The sequence below is a fragment of the Idiotropiscis lumnitzeri genome, chromosome 18 (genome assembly GCF_059441095.1).
Source record: "Idiotropiscis lumnitzeri isolate Australia: NSW breed Sydney's pygmy pipehorse chromosome 18, RoL_Ilum_1.0, whole genome shotgun sequence".
In the NCBI taxonomy this organism is placed as follows: domain Eukaryota; kingdom Metazoa; phylum Chordata; class Actinopteri; order Syngnathiformes; family Syngnathidae; genus Idiotropiscis; species Idiotropiscis lumnitzeri.
This window is the reverse complement of record NC_142408.1, coordinates 6,529,061-6,547,332: the sequence shown is the minus strand read 5'-3', so window position 1 is coordinate 6,547,332 and position 18,272 is coordinate 6,529,061. Positions and strand designations below refer to the sequence as shown.

The 18,272-nt window shown below is 42.4% G+C and overlaps 1 protein-coding gene across 4 annotated transcripts in view; it reads left to right on the top strand.

Moving 5' to 3' along the window:
• Nucleotides 1-18,007, top strand: part of rabgap1 (RAB GTPase activating protein 1) — a 46,649-nt gene extending 28,642 nt beyond the window's left edge. For all 4 annotated transcript variants that reach the window (XM_088281440.1, XM_088281439.1, XM_088281442.1 and 1 more), the window contains 13 exons: nucleotides 2,235-2,348; nucleotides 5,343-5,417; nucleotides 6,582-6,707; nucleotides 6,823-6,966; nucleotides 7,445-7,486; nucleotides 8,024-8,152; nucleotides 8,574-8,666; nucleotides 9,288-9,398; nucleotides 9,637-9,741; nucleotides 10,433-10,516; nucleotides 13,095-13,166; nucleotides 14,544-14,744; nucleotides 15,205-18,007. In XM_088281440.1, the coding sequence (XP_088137566.1) occupies nucleotides 2,235-2,348; nucleotides 5,343-5,417; nucleotides 6,582-6,707; nucleotides 6,823-6,966; nucleotides 7,445-7,486; nucleotides 8,024-8,152; nucleotides 8,574-8,666; nucleotides 9,288-9,398; nucleotides 9,637-9,741; nucleotides 10,433-10,516; nucleotides 13,095-13,166; nucleotides 14,544-14,744; nucleotides 15,205-15,327 (1,419 nt within the window). In that variant the 3' untranslated portion in view covers nucleotides 15,328-18,007. The remainder of the gene's footprint in view (nucleotides 1-2,234; nucleotides 2,349-5,342; nucleotides 5,418-6,581; nucleotides 6,708-6,822; nucleotides 6,967-7,444; nucleotides 7,487-8,023; nucleotides 8,153-8,573; nucleotides 8,667-9,287; nucleotides 9,399-9,636; nucleotides 9,742-10,432; nucleotides 10,517-13,094; nucleotides 13,167-14,543; nucleotides 14,745-15,204) is intronic.
• Nucleotides 18,008-18,272: the final 265 nt, after the last annotated feature.

Sequence of the window (18,272 nt, the reverse complement as noted above, 5' to 3'; positions counted from 1 at the left end):
GGCAGCAGAGAAAGAATAACAGAATGACAAGTCAGCCATTGTGTTAACTCGAGCAAAATCAGCGACGTAAACAATAGCGGACTAAATCCTCAACCTTCCCACGGAAGTGCAACGGTGATCGGCTATTCCCAGCATTCCAGTCGTCATGCAGGAGACTGACTCGCGAACGTTGTGAGACGGGGCTCAGCCGCCGTGAAGTTTTTTGTCATCAAACACGGCACGGTTGCATTTGTGATACTAATCACTCATTCTTAAATGCAATTCCTTTTTCTCTTAATCACGTACACCCAAGTAAGGAAAAAGCATTTTATCATACCAGATTATTACGCGCCTCATCATTCATTGATTTTAATGCAGCAATTATTAGCGCAACATTTTTTGGGGAAAATGGGTTTATTACGTTTGATGTCTGTACATGTACTGCTGTTTTTTGTAAAAAAACAAAAACAAAAAGCTGCTTAAGATCTACATTGGTGTACTAAAAAGCAAAGCATGAATCCGTATCACAGCCTCACTATCAGCTAATTATTTTCTTATGTAGTGACACAAACAGTGTTGAGAACAACGGAGCCCACGTTCTCATAAAATCCAGTTATTTATTTTTTTGTTTTGTTTTTATGATCGGTCGACAAGAGGCATTGGCTATAATTAGTTGATTTGGCATTTTGCTGATAATCGGCATCTGCCTTTTTTTTTTTTTTTTTTAACTTTCAAGGCCGCTAAATTAAAAGCTGCTTTATTTTGGCTCGCTGCCGCACACCTCTCTCTCTCTCTCTCTCTCTCTCTCTCTCTCTCTCTCTCTCTTTGCTGTGCTGGTGGCCCTGCCTGCAGAAGCTGATTGGCCCACCCACATCACCATCCGATTGGTTCCTTGTGCAGTGTGTAGCAGCCAATCAGCAGTTAAGATGCCTGTTTGCTTTTTCACCTCCAGTCACACGCACTACCACAGACTTTGCCGAAATTTTGAAATAAAGGCTTGAAATATCGGTTATCGTCCTCCATGACTACCAATAATCGGTATCGGCCCTGAAAAAAGCATATCGGTCTTTTACTCCCTAGAATAATTAGATCAGCTTCCTCACGCACTCAAATTTTGGGCAAAACGGATTGAACGTATGTTTTCGCTCCCCTCTCACGTTAGCGTCATTCCACGGCTCTTTTCAAGTGAACACAAAAAGACAAAAGGGAAGCTAATTGGCCACGATGTCAAAGGTCTTTTGTTTGAGCTCTCAGCACTCGAGATAAGAACGGCTAAGTGGTGCTTGCGTAAACATGGAAGCTTATCATTCACTCGGATGCTGGGGATCCGTGTTACGGACACACGCGCTCCTGCAGTCCTGGATTCTTGTCAAATGTGTCATTATATTGTCATTGATTTGCCGATCGTGGTGGAAGTTGTTGAACACGAACGCACTCGGCAACTCGGATGCCATGTTGCTCACTGCTCACCATTAGCTCGCTTGAGTTTTTCTACTTCTTTCTTCCGGTGTTTATTTTTGCACACACTTTATTTTCATCTGGCTGTTCTTCCTTTCTGGATGTTGGTATAGCGCTTTCGATGACAGGCCGCTGCGGACTTGATGGTTATCAGAAAGTCAAATGCAAGGACTTGCATGATGCACGCTCCCATTGTGGAGCTTTTTATTATTTTTTTTTTTTCGAAATCAATTAATCTCTAAGACATCTTTTGTTATGTTGATATCACCTGATCACAGTGTCTAATATTTTTTTTTCTTTTTAGTGTCCTAATACTCAAAAAAAAAAAAAAAAAAAGAAGTAATCTGTATCTTATGTCATCCATGGTCGAAGCTTGGGCGGCACCTCAGTCCTTTGGAATCAAGCGACACTGGCAAATACAAATTGCAATCTGTTCTGTCACACTTGTTCTCAATTACAGTTGTCCCGTAGGAAATCATCTTCATCACATTCATTTGTTACAATCTTAAACGCTCACCATCACAAAGCCGTCTTAGATTTTTCAGTTTTAGGTCACATTTTAACATTCATTACTGTCATGCAACCAGAAAAGAAAAAAATCACCAATTGAAATAATTTGTTAATCACGTGATTGTTTCTAATTCTAATAGTTGGCTTGTGCGTGCCATATTGCCGGTTGCTGTTGGCTGTCTTATGTTTCGAAGCAGCAGTACTTTTAACATCTTGAGGCGACTCGTTTTCATGTTCTATATAACGACGATTGTCTTCCCCACCTCTCTCTCTCGTCTCACTGCTAGGAATCCCCGCAGGACAGTGCCATCACGCGGGACATTAACAGGACATTCCCAGCTCATGATTACTTCAAAGACACCGGAGGAGATGGCCAAGACTCCCTGTACAAGATCTGCAAGGTGTTACACACTCGCTCACGCTTGACAACGATGTTTCAATTATACGTCTGCGCGGTCAACATGACAAGCGAGTCAGTCATGAATGGTTCTTCAAAGTGCAAGAGCATAACAGAAATGCTTTGTTGAGGGGACATTGGGTGGCGGCAGTTGCAGCAAGGTGGATATTTTATTTTTATTTTTTATTTATTTATTTCTATGCACCACCCCAGTCTGAGCACCAAAAGTAAAAAAATTCAATTTTTTTTTCTTCTTAAATTTATGTTGATTTCACACAGTTATAATCCGTTTAATTTTTATTTTTATTTTTTTTTATTAAGAATTATGACTCAACCATTATTTCAGGAGTTTTGTTCCTATTATGGTGACATAAGATATATTTATTAATCCGAATGCAACGTGATCTCTCACTAACCCACCCACCGTTGTTGTAAAGTTGTAATTACAATCTCTATTTCCATGACCCCCCCCCCACTAAAAACAAAACAATCAAATGCAATACACCGAGCACAGCAATAAATCAGCGAATCTTCTTGCGCCGCGCGTTTTTACACGCGCCATACATATGTCAGCCAGTCTTGCCAAAAAAAAAATCCTTTGCAATCTCGCTCGCCCGACTCAGGAAGTGTGCAAAAAGATGGCTGTCACATGACGGAGACATGCAATTCTTACCCAAAATTTTCCAGCTGTCCCCGAATGATGCCGCAGGCTTCTTGGCAAGCTTCCTGACCAATTTTATTCTTGTCATTTAATCAATTATATGAAGAACACTCCATTTTAAACGGGCTTTATTTCCATATGAGTGATGACTGATAAAATATCCTCTTTATGTTCTTCGGCGTGAGTTTTCAAATTGACCTACTCAGCCTTCATTTCATCAGTTTGAATCCGCCGCAACCTGTGCAAAAGATAAATTTGAAGATTTTGTCTCGGCTCGCTTCGAATGCCTTCACAGTTGAATGATTTCGCAGTAAGAAATTATTGTGACCATTCGGAAGAACTGTTTTGAATTTAAAACAATCATGTGAATGCTCTGTTAAAATAGAATGAAGAGAAAACGTTCTCGACTTACCAATAATTAAATATCTTTTTTTTTTCCCTTCGGCCATTGTTGTGGATGCACATGCCCTATGCATGGCCACATGATTAGAAACAATAATGGCCTGTGTCTTCAAAAGAAGGGATGGGAGAATTAATAATTGAGAATACAGCGTAACGCTCGTGTAAATAGCGTGATATTTCACAGTCCGACTGCTCACTGACTTCTTGAGCACGTCGCAACAAATCAAAAGCGTATTGTCCACTTTTTCCTCATAAATGAGCATTTCTGGCGCACGTGCGGGATGTTACGGAGACACTCGTTTCAACTCCCCGGCCGTGGTTGGCGTGCTCGGATTTTTCATTTCATTCATTATGTATGTAGAACTCGAGCGAGGGCATCCATCTCTGCGCCGTTAAGCACCTCCTCAGGTGTGTTTAAATAATTCAGTGGCCTCCACCTCCGCTTCCTCTGCCCTGCTCGTGGATTGATCCGCGCCTTGTCACTCGGACTTGACTCATTACTCACATTTGTAGCTCAGTAGGCCACCACGACCATTTCGGCTAAACTCTGTCCTCTTTTGTTCCTCTCCTCAACGATTTACACGGTCGCAACAGCCCATAAAGCACCCGGGAGTTCCTTTCCTCGCTCTCGTCCAATATCACACTGACACGTGTTTGGTCGCTGCGCGTTTCTAAAAGCGGAACTCCATCTGCTCTGGTTTCAGTATTTATAAACGAGTTTGATCAAAGTGATATGATGTAAATAACTGCGGCTTTCCTGTGGCTGTTATCTTTTTCCTTTTATTTACAAATGTTGTTATGGATCTCGTGCAACGTGAACACACTTTGTATTTACGCAAAGTTAGAGATTGTAGTCCGCATTCTGGTGAAATCTCCCTCACAAATGCTATTGTACTGTTATGAATTTGATCATTTTCAGGAAAAATATGACGCATAACCTTCATTTGAACCATCTGCTTCAGAAGTTATTTGCTTTTATTGCCATTTTGCCACATTTTTTTTCTTTTTTTTTTTCATCCATACGGTGAGTTTATGTCATGTTTTATTGGCTTAGCGTTTCAGACTTAACTTACTTTTACACTTGTAAGTCAAGTAAGTGTTAAAATGTTAAACGCGAGCCAATCGCAGGTGCATATTAATAAATTGGAATTTTGTGGTCCATTTAAATTTGTCGTTTTGAACGTTTTCTATTTGATTTTTTTTTTTTTTTTCATCACGCATGTTTGTGAGGTCACACATTGATGTCGGATGAGGAGGCGTTTTCTCTGAGGTGATGTTAGGACTCTGCGAGGCCTGGCAGAGTCCCCCATTCCCAACTCTGTCATCCATGTTTTCACGGGCCTTGCAGCCATGTTGCAAGTTCGGGAAGGGATCATCTCCGAACTGTTTCCGCGAAGTTGGGAGCGTGGGCCAATTCTATCCAAACTTAACTTGTCGAGACGTTTGGGGACATGCTGAACAAGTCACACAAGGACAAACAACAATTCACTCCAATTAATAATTTCATGCCTTGAAGGAATACAATCATTCGGCCCTCGTGCTTCCTGCCTGGTGGGGGGGAGGGGGGGGGGTGATGCTGAGGGGGTGCGTGTGAACCTTTTTTTCCGCCGTACTACAATAAAGTGTAATTGCACATCCACTCCAGTAGTTGGCAGTGGCGCTCTCCTTGCCCATTGTGCATAGCGAGTATTAACTCGGCGGTGTTGGTTTGTTTTGCAACAAAAATGTGATTGTTTCGAGTTGGTTAGGGGTGCAAATTGTTTTCTTCTCGCTAGGGGGCGGCGTCACAGAAAATAATTCAGAAGCACTGACATGAACTAAAGCCAACTCCACTCATAGTTTGCGTTTTATTTCATTGAGTTTTTCAGCGTTTGCATGAATTGTCAAGCCTATGTAATGATATTCTGTACGTGTGTGTTTGTCTCCGCCCTCCAGGCATATTCTGTGTATGATGAAGAGATCGGCTACTGCCAGGGACAATCCTTCCTGGCTGCCGTGCTGCTCTTGCACGTGAGTTTCCATATCAGTGCAGCACAAACACATTTTTGATCCGACAAACTGGAGTGCCGAGGGGTTCTGTTTTTCGTTTTTTTTTTTACGTGCCTTAAGTCCTCTTATCAGCTGAGATCCAGTAGAGAAAAAAAAGTATTTGTCCAACAAGTTCAAGAAGAGAGAACAACTGTTTAGTGTTCTCCTGTGACGTTAGTCTCCGATATTGACTCAAATCGATGTTTTGTTTCCATGTACTAACTTCTGCTAAGATTTACTGGAGGCTGGCGTGTCCGTTGCAGTCATTTTGTGCGTAAACGACCTGCAAAATCAATGACATTACAGCTAATAATTCAAATCTCAATATCCTTCTATCCATCCTTTCGTTATCTGAGCCGCTTCTCCTCACGAGTGTCGCGGGCGTGCTGGGGCGTATCCCAGCTGTCTTTGGGCAGTAGGCGGGGCTACACCTTGAACTGGTTGCCAGCCAATCGCAGAGCACACCTCGATGAACAACCACTCGCACTCACAATCACACTTAAAGGCAATTCGGAGTGTTCAATCAACCTACTAGCGATGGGTCCAGCGACACTGAGGCGTCGATGCGCGCGCCGAGCTTCCAGGGCAAACCCCGTGTCGGTGCGCGTACCGCTTTAAGAAAGTCATGTGACCACTACCAGACTTATGTCGACACAGCGGTCGCGCGCCAAATTGTGTTCATAAGGAAGCGCATCTGTCAACAGGATGGACGCTCAAAACAAGCATCGAGTTATTGGCGCGTTACTTTGCGTTAAATATCCGCAAGATGGAAGACGTCACTGTTGATGCGCACTCAGAGGTGCAGCGCTATACGTCAGCAGGACACGTTGCACGTACGGAAGACCCGCTCTTATACTGGAAGTCCATGGAGGCAACGTTCCCTCACCTATTTATATTGGCCACACAGGCGTTGTGCACACCGGCCTCTTTACTGACTAGTGCAAAGGAAAAAAAAAAACCTTTGAAGGTTCCACATTGAATGTTTCCCTGGCCAACATTGCCACCTGGTGGTAAAACCACATCACTGCATGCTTGCAACGAAAGTCTTGCACAATTCAGAACAATTCCAAGATAAGATAACATGGTTACAGTCTGTGTAGAACATAATTGGGACGTGCCCCTAATAGTCTTGTGTTTGTCGCTCAGATGCCGGAAGAGCAAGCCTTCAGTGTGCTCGTCAAGATCATGTTTGACTATGGCCTCAGGGACCTGTTTAAGCAAAACTTTGAAGATCTGCATTGCAAGTTCTTCCAGCTTGAGAGACTCATGCAGGTTTGTGCTTTTTGGTAAACATAAAATCACGGCCCCAAACGAGCGCAAAAGCTGTTTCCTGACTTCTGACTTTAATAAGGCGCTGAGAATATGCTTATCTTTATCTCTTTGTCAGGAATATATACCGGATTTGTACAACCATTTCCTGAACGTGGGTCTGGAGGCTCACATGTACGCCTCCCAGTGGTTCCTCACCCTCTTTACAGCCAAGTTCCCGCTCTACATGGTCTTCCATATCATCGACCTGCTTCTGTGTGAGGTAAGCGCACTCACGCCTTGCCGATGCGCTCCGCACTTTGCGCAGGTACTCACAAGTTGAAGGCCTAAAAATGTCATCATGTAGGTTTATTAGCAATTCTAGTGTTTCATTTTGAATTGTAATGCAATATTTATCATCTTGTGATAGAAATAAATCTTCATTCTGAATAAAATCCTCTGATCGTTTCTATTGATCTATTGATGTGTCTTGCTACACTAATTTCGCATCAGAGATGTCTGGTGAGCGAGCACAGAAATGTTGTGGTGAAGAGACTTCATGACTGATTTAGAGATTTATTTTTTTGTCCGTATCACACAGCACTATACGGAACTATCTTTTGTATTATCAGATCATATAAAAATAAGCTGAGCAGTCTTAAAAAAAAAAAACAATTTGATGGTGACTCTTCCAGAAATGCTGATTGTGTTATTTGACATTTCATGTTTTAGTGTTATTGTGTTGTTCTTCTCATCCTCAGGGCATCAGCGTGATCTTCAATGTGGCTCTGGCACTTCTCAAGGTAGCACAAAGTTGACTGAGCATTACAGACCTTCTATTTAGCCATCTTATAACTTATTTTTACTGTGTTTTTGAGACTACAAGTCCGACTTTTTTTTCCATAGCTTGGCACCAAAAGTATTTGCCAACCGCCAAAACAAAGTCGAGGAAGAAATGGAATTCATGGCATCGAATGTGTGATGTATCGCTTGTTTAGCATGCATCTGACTTAGGCCACAAAAAGGATTTACAAAATTGGAAGGCACAAACACCGATCAGGATTTGACATTTGGCCACAATGCAATTCTTTTTAAACTAAAAAGAAAAAACTTTTCGATAGCTAGAAACGGAAATTTTCAGCCGTCAAAATTTCCCTCCAAATCTAAGACTTCTTTTTTTTATGATGCTTTTTTGGAGTGCCACGATTTCTACTCCGTATCAACTTAGAGTCTGAAAATTACAATATGTCACACCTGTAATCAAGTAACTTCATAATAAGAAGTACTTGGCTCTGATCGCTCTGCAAATTCTCACCCATTTTCTTCTTCTATTTCCTCAGACATCAAAAGATGATCTGATCCAAACAGACTTTGAGGGCGCCCTCAAATTTTTTCGTGTTCCCGTTCCCAAAAGGTATCGCTCAGAGGAGAATGCCAAGAAACTAATGGAGCTGGCTTGTAGCATGAAGGTGAGTGTCACATGGGTGAGGGATGTTTAGATTTCCCCAAGTGTCAAAATAGAAATGGTGTCTATCAATTCCTGTACCATCATGAAATGCCCAGTAGGGGTCACTGTTGATCTTTAAGTTTTAATTGAATACGACCGACGCAGGTACCACACACGCGCGCGCACACACACACCATTTTCTACAAATAATTATGAAGTAAAAATTCTCTCATGAAGCCGACGTGTGACTGTGGAAGGTTTAACTGACAACGATGAGACCACAACTGTTTTCTGGTCCGCCAGATGCTCAAATTGTGCGTTGCATTTTGCCAGTCATTCACTGACATGGCTTCATCTTGTCATGTTTTAACATGTCGAAATATTTAACTCAATTGGCAAAAAAAAAAAAAAAAAAATTCTTATCTGTTGTTGTCATTCTTCAGATCAGCCAGAAGAAGCTGAAGAAGTTTGAGAAGGAGTATCACACCATTCGAGAGCAGCAGGAGCAGCAGGAAGCTCCCATTGAGCGATATGAGGTGGGGGATGCACGCAAAGCAAAAAAAAAAAACACTAAGAGAAGGGCGGGGGGTGAGAGAGAGAAATGACGTAAAGTTTATCCTTTTAAAATGCAGTATTCACAAATTTGTATCTAAAAGTTATGTTTGGGTGAGTCATTAATTGGTATTTGTCATTTGCGGCTGCTGGCCGATACTTTAATCTTCAAACCGCCACCATTTGTAATTGAAGTGCTCCTGAACGTAAGCAGGAATGTATAATTGCACGCCATACATCATGTACAGTAAACTATTAAATAAGCCGGAGTCAGCTTGAAAAATGTTCTTTGCCTATTTTTATTTATTTTTTTCCATAAATTCTTTCGGCGCATCAGTTAATTTTTTTCCAGTCCCTCTCTATTCTCCTGCTGGACTTTTTATGTTGCACATGCTGGTCATGTTCTTGTTATTCATTACACAAGTTCTCACCTCGGTTCAATTTGTCACTCACTCAGCTTCGACTCTCCTTTATGCTATTCTGTTCATTTGGAGCGTTCACTTCCCGTCTCACGCCTGCATTGAGCCACGCCCCTCTTTTGATTTCCTGACCCTTCCTTCCTCATTTGGCCTTGCTCTAAACATTGTCTGCGCACTGACCTGCAGAGGGAGAACCGTCGTTTGCAGGAGGCCAACATGCGTTTGGAGCAGGAGAATGACGACCTGGCGCACGAGCTGGTCAGCAGCAAGATTGCCCTGCGCAAAGATCTTGACAACGTAAGTCGCAAAGACATTTTGGGAAAACTGGGATAACTACAATTACCATCATTTATAAACATCTCAGAAATGCTGGTACACGCTGCAAAGTTTAATCAAAGTTTGAATGTTGTGTCATCATCAATGTGTAGTTTACCTTAAAGAATTCAAGCTACAAACTAATAGGTCATCAAGACCTGTCACCTGCGACGTCGACACGATGCCGTTGTCACCACTGAATCGCTTTTATGTGTGTCAGGCTGAGGAGAAAGCAGACGCCCTGAACAAGGAACTGCTGCTGACCAAACAGAAACTAGTCGACTCTGAGGATGAGAAGCGACGATTGGAGGAGGAGTCGGCGCAGGTCAGAGTGCACCCCAATTTACAGTTTTGAGTGCAAAAAACACATTTTTGTAGCAGGCCACAGAGAAGTTACAATTTCCTTCAGATGGGCCGCTATGACTGAAAGCAAATAAATGTTGAATTGTCTCATCGGACAGACACAGCAAATTGGTGCTTTGAAGTTATTGTACAAAGAGTAACACAAATGATTGCAAAATGTCAACATTTATCAGTTTAAATGTTTCCATTTTAAACTTTGGTGCAGATTTTGGCAAGGATAATTCAAGTTGACACACGCCGGCGGGCCACATTAAAGTATATGGTGGGCCGCATCTGGCCCCTGCGCCTTGACTTTGACACCTGTGCTTTGGAAATGCACAGACGCGATCAAATGAACATGTCAAAAATAATCGCACTGTCAAATGCTCAGCGGCGAGACAGCCGCTCGTGTTTGGTTGACGAGCGGGGGAAGGGGAAAAGAGTTTCCCGCCGTTCCCCTGTGTCTTCTCTGTCCTCTTCCTGAGCGTGCGGTTGCAGAAGAGAATGATTCTGCTCGCATGGAGGACATGACTTTGCCCTCAGCGTCAAGCCTGCCAATAGTTGTCTGTCTCTTTTACATGTCGTGGCGGTTACGAAGAAGCGCGGCCTCTGGAGGCCGCAGCACATCTGTCCGTCGTGTCCGACCTCTAAAAGTCTGCCGCTTTTGTCCACAGCTGAAGGAGATGTGCAGACGGGAACTCGACAAGTCGGAATCCGAGATTAAGAAGAACGGCTCCATTATTGGGGAATACAAGCAGGTAAGGTCCATTGTCGTGAATAATTAAAGGGGAAGTCGGCCTAAAAATATTCTTTTCGATTATTTGTTCTGTAGCAGCACAAGTCTAAACATTGCATTCTAATTAGTTTTATAATTATTATAAATAAATAATTATTTAGTACACCTATTATTATTGTAGATAAACTTGCTGTCTTTTATTTGTATTTATCTGAGTAGACAGCAATGTATAATGAGCAAAATAATTCATTGCTTGTGTTTGTTGAAGTCTACAAAGGACCTTGAAAAAATAAAATTTAAAAAGAATTTCCACAATCATTCGCCCGGAAAATGAAAACCAAACAAAGTGCCATTTTAGCGTACGGCACGTTTAAACGATTTCTGTTTTGTATTTTATCCCCTTGGAATGATGTTCATTTAACTCAATTTACTGCCATTGACGGCGAAAGACGTCAAAGGTCCATTTTTTTTTTTTAACTTGGCTGGTAGTGAATGAGTTAAACATCTGAAGTCTCATGCCTGTTTAGATAGGGGGGGTGTTAAATATTTCAAATTCCTCGGTCATCTCAAGATAATCATTAAATGCCTTCACCAATCCTGCACCCAACTTGAGGCTTAGTCACACGATCCGCGCTGCTCGTTGCGTTGTGTGCCCACATAACAGAATCATTAGAAGAACAGCGCATTTATTTGATGTCGCTCTGTGCCCAGTGGCTTTGATGTGATTAGTAAGTGAGCTGCAAATGAGTTGCGGCGCCAAAAGTGTGCCGGTCATTCATCAGCACGGTGAACACACACTCGCCTGTGCTTCAGCGTGATGCAAGCGTAGGCGGAGTCGGTCGTGACACAGCGACAAGCTTGTTCATCGAAGCTGTGCAAACACGTGTGTTGTCTTTTTTTTTTTTTTCCCCCACAAAACTAAATCCTGACTGGGCACAGTCATTTCTTTTCACGGTTGTCATTTGGATCAATCGACAAGTCACAGCCAAGTCGGGAAACATTGGCGAGATCTGTTAACATCTCAGATGTTGCACTCATGTGGAGCGTTGCTTTTAAAATAAAACGCCTTTTGTTCCACAAATTCTTCATCGTTATGCGCGAGCGTGCGCACGGTGCAAAAATATCTCCATCCGGACGCCGCGTCCTTCGGCTGAACTCTGTGACGACTGTGAGCACGTTCTGACTCCGAGACGCCGTTTTATCCTTTTTTTGCGTGTCATCCTGTCACTTTAATGTGGAAATGCAAACTCGTTTGCTCTCTTCTTGCCATTGCCGAGGTGTTATGCAATAGATTCTCTGTCACTGCCACTGTGAGTGGAGACAGAAATAGCACGAGGTGGACATATTTCCAGACGCACTTCAGGCGCACAATCTGGCACAATTTGCCTTCAAATAACTTCCTTGGTAATCTGAACGAATCGGGTTGAAATTGTGATCAAAGCCAACAAATGCCTGACTGTCGAATGTCTCCTAGAGATTATCCCGAAGATTGTTTTGTATGTGTGTGCAAACTTTGTCGAAACAGTCCCACCAATCGTAACATTTCTCCCAATGCTCGTGCTAACGCAAAAGTCGGACGAGTCACCAACATTACAGAGCACCCATGGAGGTGTTCCCCAGTTGCCGTGGCGACGACCAAATGACTTTTGGCCTCCTCACCAACCAGTTTACCGTCCGAATCATTTCAAGTTTTCAATCTTGAAGTCGCACTACTCGCCAATTTGCTTTTTGACAATATATTCTCAAGTTTCATTCATTCACTCTTCTCAGCAATTGATGCCGCGCATTCTCTAGCGGTTCGGGTAGAATGTTTTCAAATCTAAAAATGTTTAGCAGCTGGAAGATCAAGAAAAAGGGGGGCGGGGGGGGGGGGGGGGAAGGATGTCGTGATGTGGGAGGTGGATGGCAAGTGTCCAGGCAGCTGAAAGGGAAGAGATGACAAGAGGAGGAGATAAAAGGCCTGCAGGAGGAGAACGATGACTATCGGCGGCGGCGATAACAAGAGATGCCGTCAACGACAACAGGCCGCAAGTGTTCGTTAGGATAACCTGCGTTATGTTGTTGTTTGTGTTGTCATGCTTCCAGTGTGCCATCAGGCGCAGGATGCTAAGGAAGATTGATTTATTATTATTTTTTTTTAAGCTAGGTGGTGTTTCCCACCACTGAATGTTAGCATGAAGCTAACATCGTTACGTTAAGGCTAATAACAGCGACCGTGATGTCGTGTTGAACGGCAGGAAATAAAAATGTGAAAATAATACTATAAGTGCCGCAACAAAATGCGTGCAATAAAAATATGTTGCATTTTTGGCTCGATGATGAAGGGAATGCGCTTAAACAGGACCGATTTTGATAGGGAGACAAAAGCTTTGTGTATCGATTCAACTTAGAAACGTGAAGAGTGAGCAAACATTTCCATCGTGGAGTATATCGAAAAAGGTCGTGGGAGGAAAAGAATTTTGCTGCGTTGAAAACAAAATAAGCTGTGAACGTGGCACATATCGGGGGGAAAAAAAAAGTTGCATCCTCGCGACCTATTCATTAGAAATATTTATTTTTCCCTTTCTAAAACATGAAACATATAACTCATCTTCTTCCAGATCTGCTCCCAGCTGAGCGAGCGGCTGGAGAAGCAACAAGCGGCCAATCGAGGCGAGCTGGAGAAGATCAGAGTGAGTTTTGAGAAACATTTTGGAGACATTTATGAAGCTCGCATCGGCGCCTTGTGGATGAACGAAGCGCAACGGCGTAGCACTCTCGATGACGACGGCAAAAGAAATTGGAGATTTTAGCCAAAAGTGGCCGCCACGAAAAAGGAAGAACCTCCACAATCCTTAAATAATCCAGAAATACACACGTACAAGCAAAAGCTGTTGACCGCGCCGGGTCGCTTTGCACTTCTCAAGCCAAGTCGTTCCGTACGAGCCAGCGCCTCCCCGACTGGCGCACACTCGGCTCGTTTGTTGACGCTGTAGTGCGGAAAAAAAAAAAAAAAAGCCATTTTAGACAAGGAGCTCTTTTTCCACAAGGACAAACACAAAGTTTATTGCAACAAGGACACGCTGTCTGCTTCTTTGTATGCGAGCGTGTCCCGCCGCAAACGTCGTAAACCTGTCGGCCATTATGGTCGTTGGAGGAGAATAACGACGAGCGCGCGTCAACGGAAAGTTACAAAAGTGTTCATGAGAACTGGTTGAGGCGCCGAGGATCATTACGATGACACTTAATGTGGCAGAGGCGCCGACGGAAGAGTTTTTGCGGGCGCTTGAAAATGTTGATAGACGATCACATTTGTAGGTTTTGTTTTTTTGACGTTTGGAAAAGAGCATTGAGAGTTCAGTTTATAAATGTGTTCATCAGGAAACTGAAACTTTTTTTCATCTCTTCATTTTGGAGAAATTGGGAAATAAGTGACGACTTGGGGAAAAAAAAAAAAAGGCCTGCTTTTAATGAGGCATATGGCCACGCCCCCCTCGGCTCTCGCCGCGTTTCAGTCGGAGTCATTGAAGGGACCGATTACAAACAGCAACGCTGAAATCGGAAATAAATGACAAACTGAGCTCCAAAAGGGGGCGTGACAATTTGTCGTCAATCTCATCACAAAAAAAGCCCCAAATCACTGGAGAGTCTTTTAGAGGGGAGCATTTTATACTGATGTCATTTTGACATGCAAACTTATTATTGAAGTGTCAATTTTGACGTCAGTGAAGCGTCCCTTTAATCCATTGTTGTGTATGTTATTTTTAACGGATTGTTATTCACATTGCGTCATACTTTGTGCTCCAATCAGGAAATTTGCATTTCTTCCAAAACCGTGAAGACTTTTTGAAACTTGACGCTCACTGCGGATGAGTTTGGCCACTACAAGGAAATATAATAGTTCTCCTTTGCAAAGGGAGAAGGACACATTGTTTGTTGAGTTACATGTTCTTCCTTTTTTTTTTTTTTAACGTATGAGGAACAAAAGATTTCAAGTTCCTTCATTCAACCTACAGCCTTTTGTCCACTGGACTACTTTGAGGTTTCTTAGTATCCTCGCTCTTCTCCAGGCCAAAGTGGAGGGTTGTGACAAATGCAGCAGCCTTTTCAACAAGGAAGGTCGCGTGCGGGCGCCCGTGGCGGCGCCGCCACCCGGAGGCAGCGAAGAGACGGATGAGGAGAAGGAGGCGTTGAAGAACCAGCTGAGGGAAATGGAGCTGGAACTGGCGCAGACCAAACTGCAGCTGGTGGAGGCCGAGTGCAAAATCCAGGTAAAACATGACCGCTACCATGGCAACCAGCCACTTAGGCACGTGTTTTGAATATTATTGTTTGATTATTTTTCTTGAAAATTGTTTTAAAAAAAAAAGAATTTTTCCATTATTTGAAAAGAAATGCAGCATAAATTGTTTTTGCTTAAAATATTGCTGTCAATGTTTAAGTATTATATTTAATATATTCAGAATAATGTAGAATATACATTTAGTATTTTGTAGTATTTTTATTTTGCTGTATTGTGTATATGCTTAAAACTCACATATTCGCTGTTTTGTGCTTTGGCTTAAGCCAGGTCATTCACAGAACTTAGCTTTGTCTAATGGCGGGGGGAAAAAAAGTGCTTTGTCGCTATCGTTGTGCGATTTGGTGAGTGTAAAAGCTTGGTGGACAGCCTTAAATGTGAGACTCTTTGGCCGCGCGGTGCTGACTTTCCTGTCATTTCTCCGCCATCAGGACCTGGAGCACCATCTGGGTCTGGCTCTCAACGAGGTCCAGGCGGCCAAGAAGACCTGGTTCAACCGAACGCTTAGCTCCATCAAAACGGTCACCGGCACCCAGGGCAAAGAGACCACCTAACCCGCTCGGACTCGGGCTCGGGTCTCGTTTGCGTCCGCCGCAATCTGAACGCGTCTCGCTTTCCATCCTAGGGTGAGCGTCACTACGGAGCGCCCTTGGCAACGTTCCCTCTTTTTTTTTTTTTTTTTCTCCTCCCCTTTTGAGGCCCAACATGACTACAGCCAAATGCACTGACGGAAGGGCCTTTCCAAAAACAAAACTTTGTTGCCACTTTCCCATCCAGTGGTTTTTGTACATACACTGTTTGGTTTGTGTTGCTACTGCTGATATGAACCAACAAGTGGAAGAAGGTAGGACCCATCTGTAACCATGGCAACGTGACAGACGCACACACACACCCTCCTTCTCTTCCTTAAGAAAAACAACTGGCACAAACTAAAAGACGATACGTCTTCGGTACGAGACATGATAGATGCTCACCCCCAATTTGTAACATGCAACTTTTTTTTTCTATGTATGTTCATGAATGCGCTTATATTAAGTGTGAGTGTGTGTGTGTATGCGAGAGAGAGAGAGAGAATGTTTAAATAATGGACTGACTCAAAGTGTGCTGTGGATGCCTGGATGTTAAGACGTAGTCGATGTTTAATGAAGCGTACGCGATTCATTCTCCCAAACTTAATGCAGCCATTTTTATTTGCTCACGTCTTTGCTGCTGTGGCGGCGTCAATGCTCTTTGTTTGTCCGGATGTGCCCTACTGATGACTGCCGACCAGTCTTGGGTGCAGCCCGCGTCTCGCCCAATGTCAGCTGCGAGAGGCTCCAGCACTCCCGCCAACCCAATAAGAGCAAGATGCATGAAAGATGGATAAGCACCGTTTTTAGACTTGCTGGAATGGAATTTTAATGTACTTCGGATGAGTCAACTTCCTATTGAGCATTTTTGGGAAAATGTCCCTTGATAACACTGGTCAATAGCAGATTTTAATCAGAGATGGCTTTTTTTTTTAAACAAGTGTAATTTAACGCTATGACATTTGAGGGGGGGAAAAAATACCTGTTGCTAAACCTAACCCGTAATTCATAATTATTAATGAAAATTTAGGGCATATTCGGAATCAGTGCAAAAAAAAAAATCTAAACTAGCACCTCTGATTTAAAAAATGTGTTGGCCAGTGTCATTTGTGGCTTTTTTGCATCTACCAGTCTGATGCAAATTTTCCGAAATCTGCTCTAAAGTTGTTCATGAAAATGAAAATGGGGGAATGTTTGATTTTGGAAGTCCTCCTTAGTCTGCATGTTTGTGTGAAGTCTTGTCAAATCAGATGGAGTGCTCAGTTGCCACCGTACTTGCTTAATGTTTTGTATTTGTTGCAATATATTTTATGGTCTAGGAGTGATAATTTTTTTTTTTTTTTGGTCATACAAACATTTACTGTAATTCTGACTACTACGTTAGGTTTGTGCTAGACCCGGGCGTGCTTTGACTTTGCGTACATGATCAGCAGATTTTAACTTTTTGGCACACAGCTCGGTCTCAATCACTGTACAGTTACAAAACAATTTTTTTCACTACGAAAATAAATAAAATATTCCAGATTCATTTTAACATTCTTAACCAATCATTACATTTGAAATAAGTTAAACACACTTAATATTCACACCTAAAAAGTTATTTTGTTAAATTTGATCATTATTGTTACGGGTCTCGCCATGTTGTATTGAACAAGGACAAAGATGCATGTGCCACTTTTCTACCACACGATAAGTTCCGTTTGGTTCTGTGGTTGTCTTCCTATTTTTTTTTTTTTTTTTTTTTTTGCAGAGCCAGTGAATGCGTGTTCCCTTCATAAAGGCTGATGTTTATGATCCCTGTGCATCATGAAAATAAGTTCAAATGTTATGTTTACGTCAGACGGTCCCCACTAGTGTCATTCAGAATTTTGGTCCCCACAAGTCATGAAAACCTGCACACAGTTGGAACTTCAGAAAGAGTGGCCCCCAAAGCGGCATGAAAACCTGTTTGTGGATGTCACCTTTGCAAAAATTGGTCCCCACAAGTGTCAACCAGAAACTTGTCCCTGTGTCATATCTAGAACCGACTGGCCTCACCAGTGTCATTCAGAAAATTGAGGCGCAACAGTCACAAAAAACGTGTCGGTGTGTAAGATATAGGATGGACCCTTCAGGTATCGTTCCAAAAATTGAGCCCATTTGAGGCCAAAAAGTGTCATTTCATAATGCATTTGCCAGGTCACAAGAATATCCGTACGTGCGTACGTACGTGCGAGTGAGCGAGAACGGGTCCAAAAGAACGTCATAAGCATTTTAATGTTGACTGCATCGCAAGTGTAAATTGCTTCTTGAGTTGAAGATTGAAACGGAAAGCTTGAAGGTCTGTTTGCATTAGAAGACAAAGTAGCCTTTCGGCGAGCTGACACTAGCTTGTGTATAGTATAAATATATAAATATATATAAATATAAATGACTCCAATGTTTTTCTTTATGGTTTTCTACTTTGTCAGTCAACCTGATGTTGCCTACCTGCTGCCGTTGAATCATCCACTTGTGTGTGCGTGTTTTAACCTTGACTGCTGTTTTATGGAAATGATGCCAATGCCAAAACGTAGCTTCTTCTTCCAACAACAACAAACAATGATAACCATGTGTGGACATTGTAATAGTGTAGGACGCATTGTGGTGACTTGACAAGCTTCAATATAAACATACGAACACAAAACTCTTTCTTTGCTTTCTGTGTTTGTTCATGAATCGGATAAAGTGGAATTTGCACTTCAGAAAATATGGATCAAAACGTGTTTTGTTTTTTTAAGTTGACATTTGTTCGAGCCACACACTTCAACAAGTATTGACGTAAAAATATCAAGAGCAAACTTATTAGTTTGCCCAATCATATGGTGAATACTATTAAAGTCACATTTTTATCGTTTAAAAAAAAAAAGATACAACTCTGCGTATATTTTAGAATGGTATTCAAAAATCCG